This window comes from Vicugna pacos, chromosome 33, assembly GCF_048564905.1.
Source record: "Vicugna pacos chromosome 33, VicPac4, whole genome shotgun sequence".
In the NCBI taxonomy this organism is placed as follows: domain Eukaryota; kingdom Metazoa; phylum Chordata; class Mammalia; order Artiodactyla; family Camelidae; genus Vicugna; species Vicugna pacos.
In genome coordinates this window covers 9422291-9436183 of record NC_133019.1, presented here as the reverse complement: position 1 = coordinate 9436183, position 13893 = coordinate 9422291, and the positions used below count along the sequence as shown (strand labels likewise).

Sequence of the window (13893 nt, the reverse complement as noted above, 5' to 3'; positions counted from 1 at the left end):
TTTTTCAGGGCTGGACTGGTGTGAGGACAACGGAGGGTGTGAGCAGATTTGCACGAGCCGGGTGGACGGGCCTCTGTGCAGCTGCGTGACGGGAGCCCTGCAGGAGGACGGCAGGAGCTGCGGAGGTGAGCGTGCCTCGCGATCAGGGCTGGCGGCCGGGAGGCGCCGGGGTGGGCAGGGCCGCCGAGAAGCCCAGAACTTAAGAAGGAAAGATGAGGAAAGCAGCCCAGGAATTCTAGCGCCATTTTGGTGTTTTCGTTTCAACCTTTGGGCCCCCGCTCTTTTATCTAAAAGATAAAGTTGATTTAAAAAAAAAAAGTTATCCAGTCATTTAAGGACCAAACACAGGCCTTGAATCTGGCCACCGGGTCTCCTTGGGCTGTGCCTGGGACTGGGGTGTTGGACCCAACAAACAAGGCCTCCTACAGCAGCCTTAGAACATGGCCCCCCTGGCACCCCCGGAGTTAGCAGGGCTCTTCGCAAGGTTGGGTTATTTCTGCTCCCTTGCTACCTCAGCCAAGGCCATTTGGACGAAGTGGGTCCGCCGCAATGAAGAAAGTGGATTCCTAAATTTGAAGACCACTCAGGTGTCTGATCCATGTCAAGCAGGCAGTTGCTTTTCCCATAGGATTTACTATGTTCCTCTCTGTTCACAGCCTCTAATTCTTCCGTTGAACTTCAAGTGTGGACACTGCTTCTCATCATGACCCAGATTTCATTATGGCATTTCGTCTATAAATCAGGCACGACCTCATAATTAACTCAAGGTTGCTCCGTAAAGTACTGTGATTTACTTCAACCCCCTGTAGGATAAAAGGTGTGTGCCCTTAAGTCAAAACCTATTGGAAATTGCCCACTATCTCAAAGTGATGCCACCTGCCCCAAACGGTCAGAGTTCCAGAAAAGAGGGACGTGCCAAGCTCCTCTTTCCAAGTACGCAACGGGGCTTCTAAAAGCCAGTTGTGGAAAGCATACATCTTGCCTAAAATTTCCAAACAGTTGTCACTAGAAACTTTGGTTCACCTGAAAAACTAGTGAAGGAAAAAGTTCTGGTTAAAGAAGTCTGACCGGAGATCTGACCAGAGAAATCTGTTCCATCAATGCTGTTTCTGGATCAGAGTTTTCACCAGGAGAGAGCCTGTTGGAAGGATTTTGAGGAGCAGTGACTGGAAGGTTTGACTCCCTCTAAGGGATCCCTCGGACTCTGGGAGGCACCTGACCTCTGCTGCGCCTCTGTTGCTCCCTCCTGTTTGTGGTGACCCCCCTCCCTGCCCTCACGTCCTCCAGCCCCACCATGGCCGCGTGGCCACCGCATATGTTGTTTGCAGCCCTGGGGAACCCACCCCGCATCCGTCCCCTCAGATCCAAACTCTCCTTTTACAAATCAACCAAATAATTTGTCATGTGTTTCATGCTTCAGTAAACTTTGTGTTCAAGTATTCTCATTCCTCGGTGGCTGGAATCATTCTTACCGGTGTTCAGCTCCGCACACTACATAGCACGCTCTGATTTTTTTTTTAAAGCCACCACAACGGCAATTGGAACAGGTGGGCACTGCTGGCCAGAGCTTTGGTGTGTTTCGCTATACGACTGTTGGCTGTACCAACAGAGCACTAGCAGGGCATTTATTAAGGTGCTGTGCAGACGAGAGGCCGGCAGTGTCCTCCTTTGTACGCGGTACAAGACCCCACATTTACTGTAACTACAAAATGGAGGGCCTGGTAAATACGCCCCTGGGGTGCCTCTCTTTTTAAGGTAAAAAACAAAGTAAATCCAAGTTGATTTTGACGTTGTTTTGGGCTTAAGCTGGTGGCATTTTTGTCTTGTTCTGGGAACCCTGGGAAACACTTGAGCAGAAATCTTAGTGTCCTTGACCGTGGGTGTGGGGACAATTCCTGTCTTCTGTATGAAAGGCGCCACATCCCACTGAAGACGCAGGGTGTAGACTGAGTCTGCGCTGAGTGGCTTTGTTCTCCCGGCCCCGCTGGGAGGGTCAGCAAGTTCTAGCTTAGCAGTCAGAGATGCTGTGTGGCCAAGAGGACAGCTGGTAACTGATGGAGAAAAAGATGCACCTGCTTCAACTCGGGCATCTTAGGACCTTGTGGGAAAATGCTGAGCACTGAGATGGATTCAGGAATCAAATCATCTGTTCTGGGTGAGACACAGCACCTCCTCTTTACCGTGATGGAAACTGATGTCACACAGGGGTTCCTTTTTCACATGAAAACCTCAACTCCGGACCCTCCCCTACTTCGAGATCAGCAGGTTCAGAGTTCATGCTCTGTTCTCACTTCCACAGCCTGAGGTTTAGGCCTTCATCAGGCAGATTCTGGGTTGAACGCAATAATGCCTCATTTATTATTATTTTTTTTACTTGATTTCCTTAAACAAGTTTTAACTAAAAACATACAAGGAGGAAATGTTTTCATACTTAATAACTTCTCTTCATTAATTTTCATATCAAATTCACTAGAAATTTCTAAATTAAAGACTATAATTGTTTTTTAGATTTTTAATTAAATCCTTTCCTGCTGCACTTTTATTCTCGGCCTTTGGTTTTCTCACTTGGTCGACATCCTTGTCTGCCATCAGGACAGGCTAGGTTGGGGAGCCATGAGAGGAACCCCCAGAATCTCTGTGGCTTAAACAACAAAGGTCTCTCTTTGCTAATGCCAGGGGGCCCTGATCCTTATTGCCACCCTGGGAGGGAGGCTGATGGGGATTTCATTATCTTTTCTCCTCTCAATAGAATTTATTGAACAATTTCTCCTTTCCCCCAGGACCTGCGGTACCACCTTTACCCCTGTATCCTATATCAAGTGTCAATCTCTGTGGTTCTGCTTGCGAGCTCCTGACTCCCCCTCCATGGGTTTATTTTGCTGTTCCTATGTCAGAGCCGCATTTTTTATTCATAACCGACACAGAACATCATTAGTTTCAGGTGTACAACCCAGTGATTCGATATGCAGATATACTAGGAAATTATCATCACAATGACTCCACCCACTACCACACATAGCTACAATTTTTTTTCCTGTGATGAGAACTTTTAAGATCTACTCTCTTAACAACTTTCAAATATGCAATGCAGTATTACCGATTACAGTCACTGCGCTGTACCTTACACCCAGGACGTGTTCGTTATATAACTGGAAGTTTGTTATCTTTTGACGCTCTTCACTGGTCTCATCCTGCCTCTGGCAACCACCAATCTGTTCTATGCATCTATAATTTCATTTGGGGTTTTTTTTTTTTTTAGATTCCACATATAAGTGAGATCATACTGTATTTGTTTTTCTCTGACTTATTCCATCTAGCATAATACCTTCAAGGCCCATCCATCTTATTGCAAATGGCTGGACTTCCTTCTTTCTACAGTTGAGTAATATTCCATTGTATGTATGTGGGTATATATATATATATATGCACACTCATATATATACAAATACTTTTATTTATATATATATATATATATATATTCTTTATCCAGTCATCCATCGATGGACACTTAGGTTGTTTCCATATCTTGGTTATTGTAAATAATGCTGCTGTGAATGTGGGGGTACAGATATCTTTTTGAGTTAGTCTTCTCATCCCCTTTGGATAAATACCCAGAAGTGGAATTGCTGGATCATATGGTAGTTCTACTTTTAGTTTATGGAGGGCTCACCATACTGTTTTCCATAGCGGCTGCACCAATTTACATTCCCAGCAACTAGGGCTCCCTTTTCTCCACACCCTCTCCAGCATTTGTTTCTTGATACTTCATTATCTTTTGATGCTGCCAGCTCCACACACGGATTCGGGGTTCACCTCTGCAAGGGGAGAGAGCGTAAAGAACCACACCCCAGAAGGGACATACAACACTTCTGTTCCCATCTCACTGGGCAAAGCAAGTTCTACGGCTGTCACTACTTTCAGAGAGCGGGGAACTGCGAACTTCCTGGGAGCCTGGGAGGGAGGAGAACTGGAAACCCGTGGTGATGGCTGCCAAGCAGTCTTCCAGCCAGTCGTGCCTAACTGCATTCAGGAGAAACACATCCACAGACCTGAAAACAAACAGGACCCTTAGCCCGCTGTCTGGAAGGCAGAAGAATGGGAAGATGTCCTGACCCTTCTATCCTTTCTCTGCTTGAAATAAATCATTTGATATCACACTACCTTCATCTTCCTCTCTGTAAAATGAGAACTTACAAGCTTCTTTTAAAATATTCTTAGGTTAGAAAATGACACTACCCAAACATAAACCATATGATAGCATATATTTAGATAGCTCCAGAACATCGCCTTCCCCTGCCACTCAGAAAGATTTGCCTCGGGGCGGGGGGCAAAAGTACTTGCTTAGCAAAGGTTAAAAGGAAAGTTAATTGGGAATCTCATTAACTTGGTATTTGTCTGATAACAAAAGAGACAACATCCTGGGCTCTGGCATTTCTGACAATTGGGGATTCTATAATTAGTTTCTCAGCCAGGAGTAAGTATGCGCTCTATTCAAAGTCCTGGTGCCAAAACGTGAGAGCAGTAATTGTTTCACATTGTCTAATATTCTAGCTATTTTCAGAACCATCTGACATTTAGTGAGAGCTTGAAATCTAATAATCTAATCTTTCAACCAAAGAAATTAAGTAATTATCTAAGAATGACAATCATATAGGTTTAGAGTAATGAAGAATTACTTCTTTACTAAATCTGAATTCATTTAGCATCTACCCCATTCCGAACCTTCCAGTCTCTCTCCTAGAACCCAGGGGATATCTACACTCTGTATTTCGCTGCAATTTGGTCCTGGTTAGGAGAACATGATGGCATTTTTCAGGGCCCTGATTCACGGGCATCTGCGGCACAACTCGGTGAAAAAGATCAAACAGCACCCTCTAGTGTCTGCTCTTTGTTTTTGCATGAAACCCAAACATATTGAACCACACCAATAAAAATATGATTTCTCCCCCTCCCTGAAACCTTAGATGCAAAACATTACCAGAATATAGCTTTAGAGAACACATCAAATGCCAAGGACGTTTTTCTGGAGAACACTGTGAGATTTATTCATATGCACACAGTAAGCATCATTCTAGGAAAATACCAGCTCTTGGCACCCCATGCAAATTTTGCCCTTAATATCTGTTTCTCTAACGTGTTGACAAAAATAGCTGTCAGGAAAAATTAAGTGTCTCTTTAAAATGTTGATAAATAAACAATCTGATCAAGAGAAACCATGAAATATTTAGCAGTCTTTCTTTTCCCCAACAGAATTGTGAAATACTCTCATATGCATGTAAAGCACCAGAACTATAACTCTGGTCTGACTAACGGAAGGCTCTGTTTGTGATGGTTTCATTATGTTTGCTGAAATATGATTCCCATGTAAGACAGCAGCTCCATGGCAGAGGGACAGAGCTCTGTGTCTATAGATGCAAATAAGACACAAAAGACTCATCGTTCCATGAAGAACTCGGCAATCAAATGCTATTTGCTAAGGAAACAAATGGAGGAAGGATGCTCACTGTACATTTTGCCGTGTGTTTCTGTTTGCACATCGCCTCTGGATTAGCTGCAGCTTTATTCATTGGCATAAAATATTGATGATGAAATAGTTCTGAACCTCAGACGTTCTCTCATCAGATAACGTAACAGTCCCTCATGCTCCTGTGGCATCTTTCATAACTGGTGCCTTCCTCCCTGTATTTATTATTGTTCAGTCCTAAATCACGCTGCATTCTGACAGAGAAATCAGAGGGAAAGCATTAGGTCGAAGTTATAATGGCATAAAGCACAAACTAAAGAAAAATGCAAAGCCCCTCATATCTGCGTGCTCCCGCTCGTACGTTTATTTAGTCCTTTCCAGCTCCTAATGAGACATATGAGAATGACGGCAGTCTTCTCTGTCTTTTCTGTCTTTTAAAAACAAAGAAACTGTGACACAGAATCCTCGATTCCGCAACTCCCCACAACTCTTGAATTTCTTTGTGGAAGAGTTTAGGGTGTAAAAATCCACTGATGGTACCCTATTTCAATTGGGCCAAAAATATAGGATTTTACTGAGAAGAGTAACATACTTAGTTACTTTAGGTCTTGATAATCTTGGCATTGGATCTATCTAGAACTCATGGAATTTTTCTGATTTAAACACTACATTCCCATAGACATACGCTTTGAAGTTAATTATATGTTAACCAAAGACAAAAAAAAAAAAAGCATGGTTCCTAGTATTTTCCTCTTTACCTGCCACAAATATCCTCAGTGCTACCAGCCATCCTGGTCCTTTAAGGGAGTTTACATATGTACATGGACCGTTCAAGTTGAGGAGTCACAAGGGTATATTCAATGACGCTCTCCACGAGCCTCTGAGTTGATGGCTGCAAAATGCAAGAATAGCAGCGTCCCTGCAAAGGAGAGAGTCTGCTCTCCCGAAGAGTCCTGATCAGAAAGCAATTTGGCAAACTGATTTGACAAGGGAAAATGCTGGAACATATAATGTGAAAATGTCTGGGTGTTGTATCAGAATAGTCAAGGCATAAACTGAGAAGAGCTGTGAATAGCAAGGAACAGTTTTTTGGGGCCCAGATTCTAAATGTTTCCTTTGAACCTCCAAGCCAGGAGTGGAGACATTCTAAATATTGATTCCAGTTTAGCAGATCTCTAGAGATGCTACCCCTTGTAGGTTTTATTCACGTCTCCCATGTGTCACCATGTTCTAATTGTATTTTTGACTGCTTGGTCCTTTTCATGAACAATTACTGTCATTAGTTAACTTTAAGTGGAAATCAAGAATAAGTCAACAGAGGGAGAGAAATCTCACCACCTTTATCTTAAACAACCCCCCGCCCTGGACCACAATGAGCAATTCAGCCAACAATCACAATCCGTTTAAATGCACACTATTTAGGCAAATATCCCTAAAAGCACAGGCTGCCTCAAACCTAGGGAAACATGCCTTCACATATCACTCTAAATGCTTTTTTTTTATTTCAGGTAAAGCAGTTTCCGACAGCCACAACAAGTGAGGACTTCGCTGTATTTCTGGGTATTATACTCCAGAAACACAAATTCATCAAAAGTCAACTTTCCTGGCAGACCCCTGAAGAGGCACGTGTGACTTCTAGAAACCAGAAGACTTCACACTACAGCAGTATGAAGTCTTTCTGTTTCCTCTGCCTTAGAGTTTTCCACACTGTGCTGGCAGCTTGAAACTATAGAACTTAAAATTGGATGGTGATTCGAAAAATCTCTCCTAATAAAATGCTGTAAAATGTATGGATGTATTTCTAAGCCTTCTCCCCAAAACTGTCCTAACGTGCTTGAATGTTATAGAAACAACAAAAAAATGCCTCACCTTGTGTTCTGATCTTAAAAGTGGGTTCTTTAAACGCCACCTCCAAAACATGAATGGATCAGCGGCTAAGTATACTCCCACGCCAGTTTTATTTTTACAAGCAACTGAAAAAGCAAGTGCTTTCCCTAATTCCTACATTATTTATTCCAATCCCATTCTAGATTTTTCCTTTTCACCAGAAGAATGGAGTTAGATGAGGAATCTATTCAACTTCATTTGCTATGTTTTCAGATTCTCAAAAAAAATCCCATGGCTCCCCCTGCCAGCTTGTCTAGTTTTGTCACGGTAACATCCAAAACCTGAGAGACAGAAAAGAAATTCTGAGGTTTTTCTTATGGAAGAAATACGGCCCTCTCAAACTGACCTCAAAGAAAAATGGGACCCAAGGCTTTCATTAAACCACGTGAAATAGAGCACTTGGCCAACACTGGAGAGCGAAGTCCTCTGAGGCAAAAAAAAAAAAAAAAAAAAGGAAAGGAAAGGAAAGAAAAATTCCCATCTCTAAATATCAATGTGTGTTTGTTTTACTTTGTTGCTGTTTTTCTAGGCAGAATCAATAAACTGAATCGAATCTCTTTTTAAAAGTAATTTGGGAAAAACAAGTGTGTTGCTCTATTCTGCCTGTATATCCTGCAAAGCTTCATGGGAAATGTAAACTCGTGCGCCAAACACGTTCCAAGAATGGCACTGACTTCAAACTGGGACTGGTGCTGTCCTTTGCAATAAAGCGCAAACTCAATAGAAATTTAGAACCCAGTTTGCAGGGGTGGGTATAGCTCAAGTGGTAGAGCGCATGCTTAGCATGCACGAGGTCCTGGGTTCAATCCCCAGTACCTCCATTAGAAAAAAGAGCTTGCTGATGATTGCAGCATAATAGAACCCAGTTCATTGAGATTTAGAGGCTGCCTGTGGATTTCTAGGGTCCCCCTACAGAGGCAACTCTCCTGTCTACTTCCTCCCTCTATCATTAGTCTTTGATGACTTGGCGTGTCAGTCCAGCTCATCTGAGCCATGTCAGAACTTAGAAATAGTTAAAAACAGGGGGAAAGTGTAGCTCAAGTGGTAAAGCGCATGCTTAGCATACACAAGGTCCTGGGTTCAATCCCTAAGACCTCCTCTACAAATAAATAAACACGTAAAACCTAATTACCCCCAACTCCTCAAAAAATTAAATAAAATAAGTTTTAAAAATAAAAACAACAACAACAACAAACAAAAAAGGGAACTCTGTTTAGTTAACCCTGAAGATTAGAGTTTTTCAGTCAACTGAGAATAGAGAATTTTTTAAAGAAAGAACCACAGCTATCATTTACTTACCAATCTGTGGTGAGGGCGTTCATCTATTTCCTTTATGCCTCCTACATAATCCTATGGCATCGTTATTTTCCTATTTTATAGATGGTGGTCTAAAGAGGTTAAATAACTCGCCCAAATCATTTTCTTTGATCTCACAGAATATTTGATAGAGTTGAAAGAATTATTGCAAGGGAGTTTGTCTGGGCATCTTAGTAAAACAAAATGCCAAATACGACAGGTATCCTTCACGTCATCCAGCATCTCTGAGACGGAGGTCAGTCAAGTACTCTGTTGTCCTTGGAGGGCTATCGTATGGATTATCAAATTTTAAAAGAATTTTAGATTTTTATACTAAAATTAATTTTACACTAAAATTCCACTGAACATGAATTAATTTTACTCCTAGCGTAATAGTTCAGAGCACAGATTCTAGAGTCAGACAGACTGTGGGTTTGAGCCTGAGTTTCACCACTTACTGGCCAGATTCATTCATTCATCCATCAAATGTTTATGGATTGCTTTCCTTGTAACAAGTATTGGGCTCCAGCGGTAAATGATTAAGATGTAATTTCCAATGGAGCAAAGTCCTATGAGAAAAGCAAGTAGGATGTTACAAAGGGAAATGGGGGTGGAAAATTCATTTAGATACAGTGGTCAAGCAGCCTTATGACTGGTTTCATTTCAGCTGAGATTTAAGGGAAAAGAAGGAACCAAGTCAGCATGGAGGAGGGGGTGCCAGGGAGGCACTGCAGACAGAGGCCAGAGCAAGGGCAAGGGCAAGGTCCTAAGGCTTGAGAGTGGCAGCTGCAGGGATGAGGAGGAGCTGGTGTGGGCTGCCATGAGTGAGGGCTAGGGAGGTAGGCAGGGGAGAAGGCATCTAATTTTGCGTCAAGGGCAATCAAGAGCTACTGGAAGACTGTAAGTAGGAGAGTGGTATCATCCAATTTACTTTTTTGAAAATACTTTATTTTTAGAGCAGTTCTTGGTTCACAGCAAAACTGAGCAGACGCTAGGCAGATTTCCCAAATACCCCCTGCCCACACACATGCACAGCCTCCCCCACTATCAACATCCCACACCAAGTGGTACATTTGTTACACTCAATGAACCTACACTGACACATCCTCACCCAGAGTCCATAGTTCACATTTGGGCTCCCCCTCGGTGTTGTACGTTCTGTGGGTTTTGGCAAATATATGATGACAGGTATCCACCATTAGAGTGTCATACAGAATAGTTTCATTGCCCTAAAAATCCTCTGTGCTCTACCTATTTATCCCTGCCAATTTACATTAAAAATAATAATTCCAAATACTATATGGAGAATGGATCTGTAGAGAGAATGAGAGGAAGCAGGAGGAACAAGTCACTGGTGACCAGGGTTGGGTGGGTGGCAAGAGCCCAGGGATGGAGGATGTGGGAAGAAATGGGTGGTTTTGAGTTCTATTTTGGAGGAAGAAGCTACGGGACGAAGCCATACGTTGAATTTGAAGACAGGGGAAAGAAAGAAATGAAAAAACGTTACTGCTTTGTACAACTAGATGGATGATGATGTCAGTTACTAAGATGGAAGAAAGTGAGAAACAGTTTTAGGGAGAAGATCAACTGCTCGGTTCTGTACGTGTGGAGCACCAACGTCTGTTAGAGACCCAAGCGGAGGTGTCAAGTAGGCAGGAAGATATTTGACAGGCGCCTGTTGGACTAGTCTGGGAGAGTGATAAACCACGTAAAGGAATCCTACACGTTTATGTGGCATTTAAGTGAAGGGCAGAAATTGAGAGAGAGAGAGAGAGAGGGAGAACTGAAGGGGCCTCAACACTTAAGGGGCCTGAGAATCAGCAGGATCAAAATTTAGAGGTCAGGAAGAGAGGGAGAAATTACCAAAGGAAACTGAGGAGTGGCCAGAAAAAGCCAAGGAAAATCTAAGAGGAAGTGTGCCTGATACCAAGGAAAGAGAGTGTTGCGAACAGGATAGGGCGGCCAACCACGCTGAGTGCAAGAAGATATTAGGCAAGTCATTTAACCTTTCTGACAACCTACAGAATCTCTAAAATAGGAATACTACTACATACCCCCTATTTAGTGAAATGACAGATCTAAGCCCCTTACCGTGGGGCTCTGTGTACAATAAGTGTACAGTAGGGTTTTTTCAATCTCCGTTACCTCAATGTCATCTATTACGGTATTGCACAGCAAAGAAGCCACCGGGGGATTGTGGTCATAAAAATGCCAATTAAACTGGATTTTACAGTTTCTCCTTCCTTACTGACATTACAAATCATTAACAAGGTATGAGAATAAATTTCTTCTTGTAGTAAAACACTGCTTTTCAGCGTCAGTAGAGAATGTAGCACTAATTACTTCCAAACCCGTTTAACTTGTTTACCATTCCCCGGTACTCTCTGCCTGTCCTGCAAAGTATGTGAGTGGCTTTTTTTTTTCCCCAATTAATTTTAACTGCAACTTGAGGAAGGACTAAATCAGCAAAGTCATTAATATCTTGAGAATACTAGCCCGCTTACTGTAAAAGCATTCATACAGACATCCCTTATGGGAATAGTCTCCAGAAAGCTTGCTGGTGTTTCTGAACGCTGAAGTAACTGTCTAAAAAGGAAAATGATCGAGCAGGCAGCCTTTCCAAAAAGGCATGCGACTTTAAAAGCTATTAAAAAACAGTGAAGCATTAATGAGAAGAAAATGAGGAGCTTTCATTTATTAAAAATTATGTAAACACACTCACTTCAGACCCATTATTATTGCACTTAGATACTTTTGCTAAATGTTATCAGCAGGTAGAAATGGAACCTGCAAAACTGCTCTTAACCACCACTTAAAACTAGAAACTTCTTTTCAAAATAGCGATCCTCACAAAGTTCTATGAAGACCAGCTGGACTGATGACAATTCCATTAGCCCATGAAAATTCAACTAATGAAAATTTAAAGATTAAAATACATTTTTGAAGAATCCAAGAGAAATTGAAGAAGGACTGCTTCTCTATCATTCTCCAAATTGAACACTTGGAAAATTTCCCTAATTAATTAGAAAGATGCATCTCAAACCTTGTATGATGCAATGGGGACCACTTTATAAGCAAAAATAACAGGTAATTCTCTGTAAAAGAGCATATTAATTTGTTAGTATTTACCCAATGAATATAGACTTAATGGATAAATATCCATGAGAGAGAGAGAAATAAACATGTAACAGAAATTGGCTACCTGAGCCCTAATTCTGATTACTGCCTGAGGGCACAAATGCACTTGTGCTGACCAAGACGCTTTGGTCCCTTCTCGCTGCTCACCTTTTTTTTTAATCCCTTCCTCCATGTTCCTACTCACTCACACACTCTTCTTTCCCATCCTCTCACTGTATTCCAGTAACTCTTTGAGGCAATAATAGAAATACAGAAGCAACCCTGAAATAGCATTCATTAGAAGGAGGTGAGAAAAAAAGGGGTAACACTATAAAACAGTAAGAAAAATTGTATGCTTTTTCCATGTCACGAAATTTTACATAGGTGCTAAGGAAGGGCCACTAATTTGGTTCTAAGCTGCCCAGTAAATAGTGCAAAGTCACTCAGCTGAGTGTCTATAGAATAAAAACAGACTGCTTAGAATAAGTGGTAAGTGAGAGAGAAAAAAATAGAATCATTTAGTAAGTCCAACCAATGACTCACTTCTTCTGTTGGGATCTACATCTTCGTGGGAGGTATCTTTTGTCAGCTATGACAGCCATTTAAAACAAGTATCAAAATAAATTGAACTAAGCAGCAGACTGTCAAATTGCTGTATTGTAAAGAATAGCATAATTATTCCCTAGACTTAGAGCAGAAAGAACTCGCTCTTGAGTGCTCTCACAAGGAGAATTAACACATAATACAGAATTGTAACAAAAGAAGTCACCGTTTATTAAGTAAGCACTCTGTACGGGGCTTTATGATCTGCCCTCTCCATTCAGTCGATTGTCAATTACAGTTTCATCCCAAGTGCCGGCACAAATCTAAAAGGGCCATTTCTTTCTGACAGAGCCCCTCAGTGGCATGATGCCAAAGTTCAATTCAGTCAAAGCAGCTCTGCACAGTCTGGGGACACAGCTCTCTAAAGATGTGGCTTGACTGTCAAGACAACTTAAGAGAAAAACAGTGGCAGGTGAACTACTTATATCAGAATAGCCTGGATGTGTGTATTGAAAATGCATGTTCTGGGGCCCTCCCCATACTAACGCAGTAGAATCCTGAAGGTACGTCCAGGAGACGACGTTTTAAATAGGCGCTCGGGTGACTCTTAGGCACCCTTGGTTACAAAAGAGCTGCCAAAGAGTTTCTTGAGCAGTGGTCTCTAAATGTTTTGTTTTTTTTTAAACATTTTTTATTGAGTTATAGTCATTTTACAATGTTGTGTCAAATTCCAGTGTAGAGCACAATTTTTCAGTTATACATGAACATATATATATTCATTGTCACATTTTTTTTCACTGTGAGCTACCACAAGATCTTGTATGGTCTCTAAATGTTTTGACTGCCCACTCAGTAAGAAAGTTTTGAGCATGTCTCCTCAGTATAATATTTGTGCTTATGTACAAGTTACGTATCAGTACGAGCTTATTAATATTGTATGTATATTACAAAATATGTATATTTTTAAAAAGATGAGGTTTTAAATAATGATTATGTAGTAATATCTTAGTATGAGCAAAGTCATAGAATAAGTTTTATTATTTTTGAAAAATTTAGATACTTATTGGGAGTTCTATAATTATCAGGCAAATGCCAGAAAATCAACTGGAGAAAAAAAAAGAGAATTAATTGGGTTTTCTAGTGTTAATGTTATTTTTGCCTATGAATGTGATTTCTAATTTATTAAAAAGCTTTGAGATACATGTTTGTAAATAGTCAAAGAAAATGTCCAAATATTCGCTTTGCAGAATTGTAAATGTTTAATTAAAATTTTTGTTGTGAAATGGATTATATATACAAGAGCGTGTATAAAGATAAATAAGCAATTATGATAAACTGAACACTCATGAACCAATCACACAGGTCACAAAATAGAATATTACCAGTACATACTTAAAACCTCCTTGGATGGCTCTCTCAGTCAAATCTATGCACTATGGAAAACAGTGTGGAGATTCCTCAAAAGACTAGGAATAGACTTACCGTATGGCCCAGGAATCCCACTTCTGGGCTTGTATCCAGAAAGAACCCTATTTCAGGATGACACCTGCACCCCAATGTTCACAGCAGCACTATTTACAATAGCC

General features: G+C 41.3%; 1 protein-coding gene across 3 annotated transcripts in view; it reads left to right on the top strand.

Annotated features, from left to right (window-relative positions):
• The window catches only part of TECTA (tectorin alpha), a 67232-nt gene extending 65787 nt beyond the window's left edge, over window positions 1–1445 (top strand). For all 3 annotated transcript variants that reach the window (XM_072953732.1, XM_072953731.1, XM_072953730.1), the window contains 2 exons: window positions 9–125; window positions 657–1445. In XM_072953732.1, the coding sequence (XP_072809833.1) occupies window positions 9–89 (81 nt within the window). In that variant the 3' untranslated portion in view covers window positions 90–125; window positions 657–1445. The remainder of the gene's footprint in view (window positions 1–8; window positions 126–656) is intronic.
• Window positions 1446–13893: the final 12448 nt, after the last annotated feature.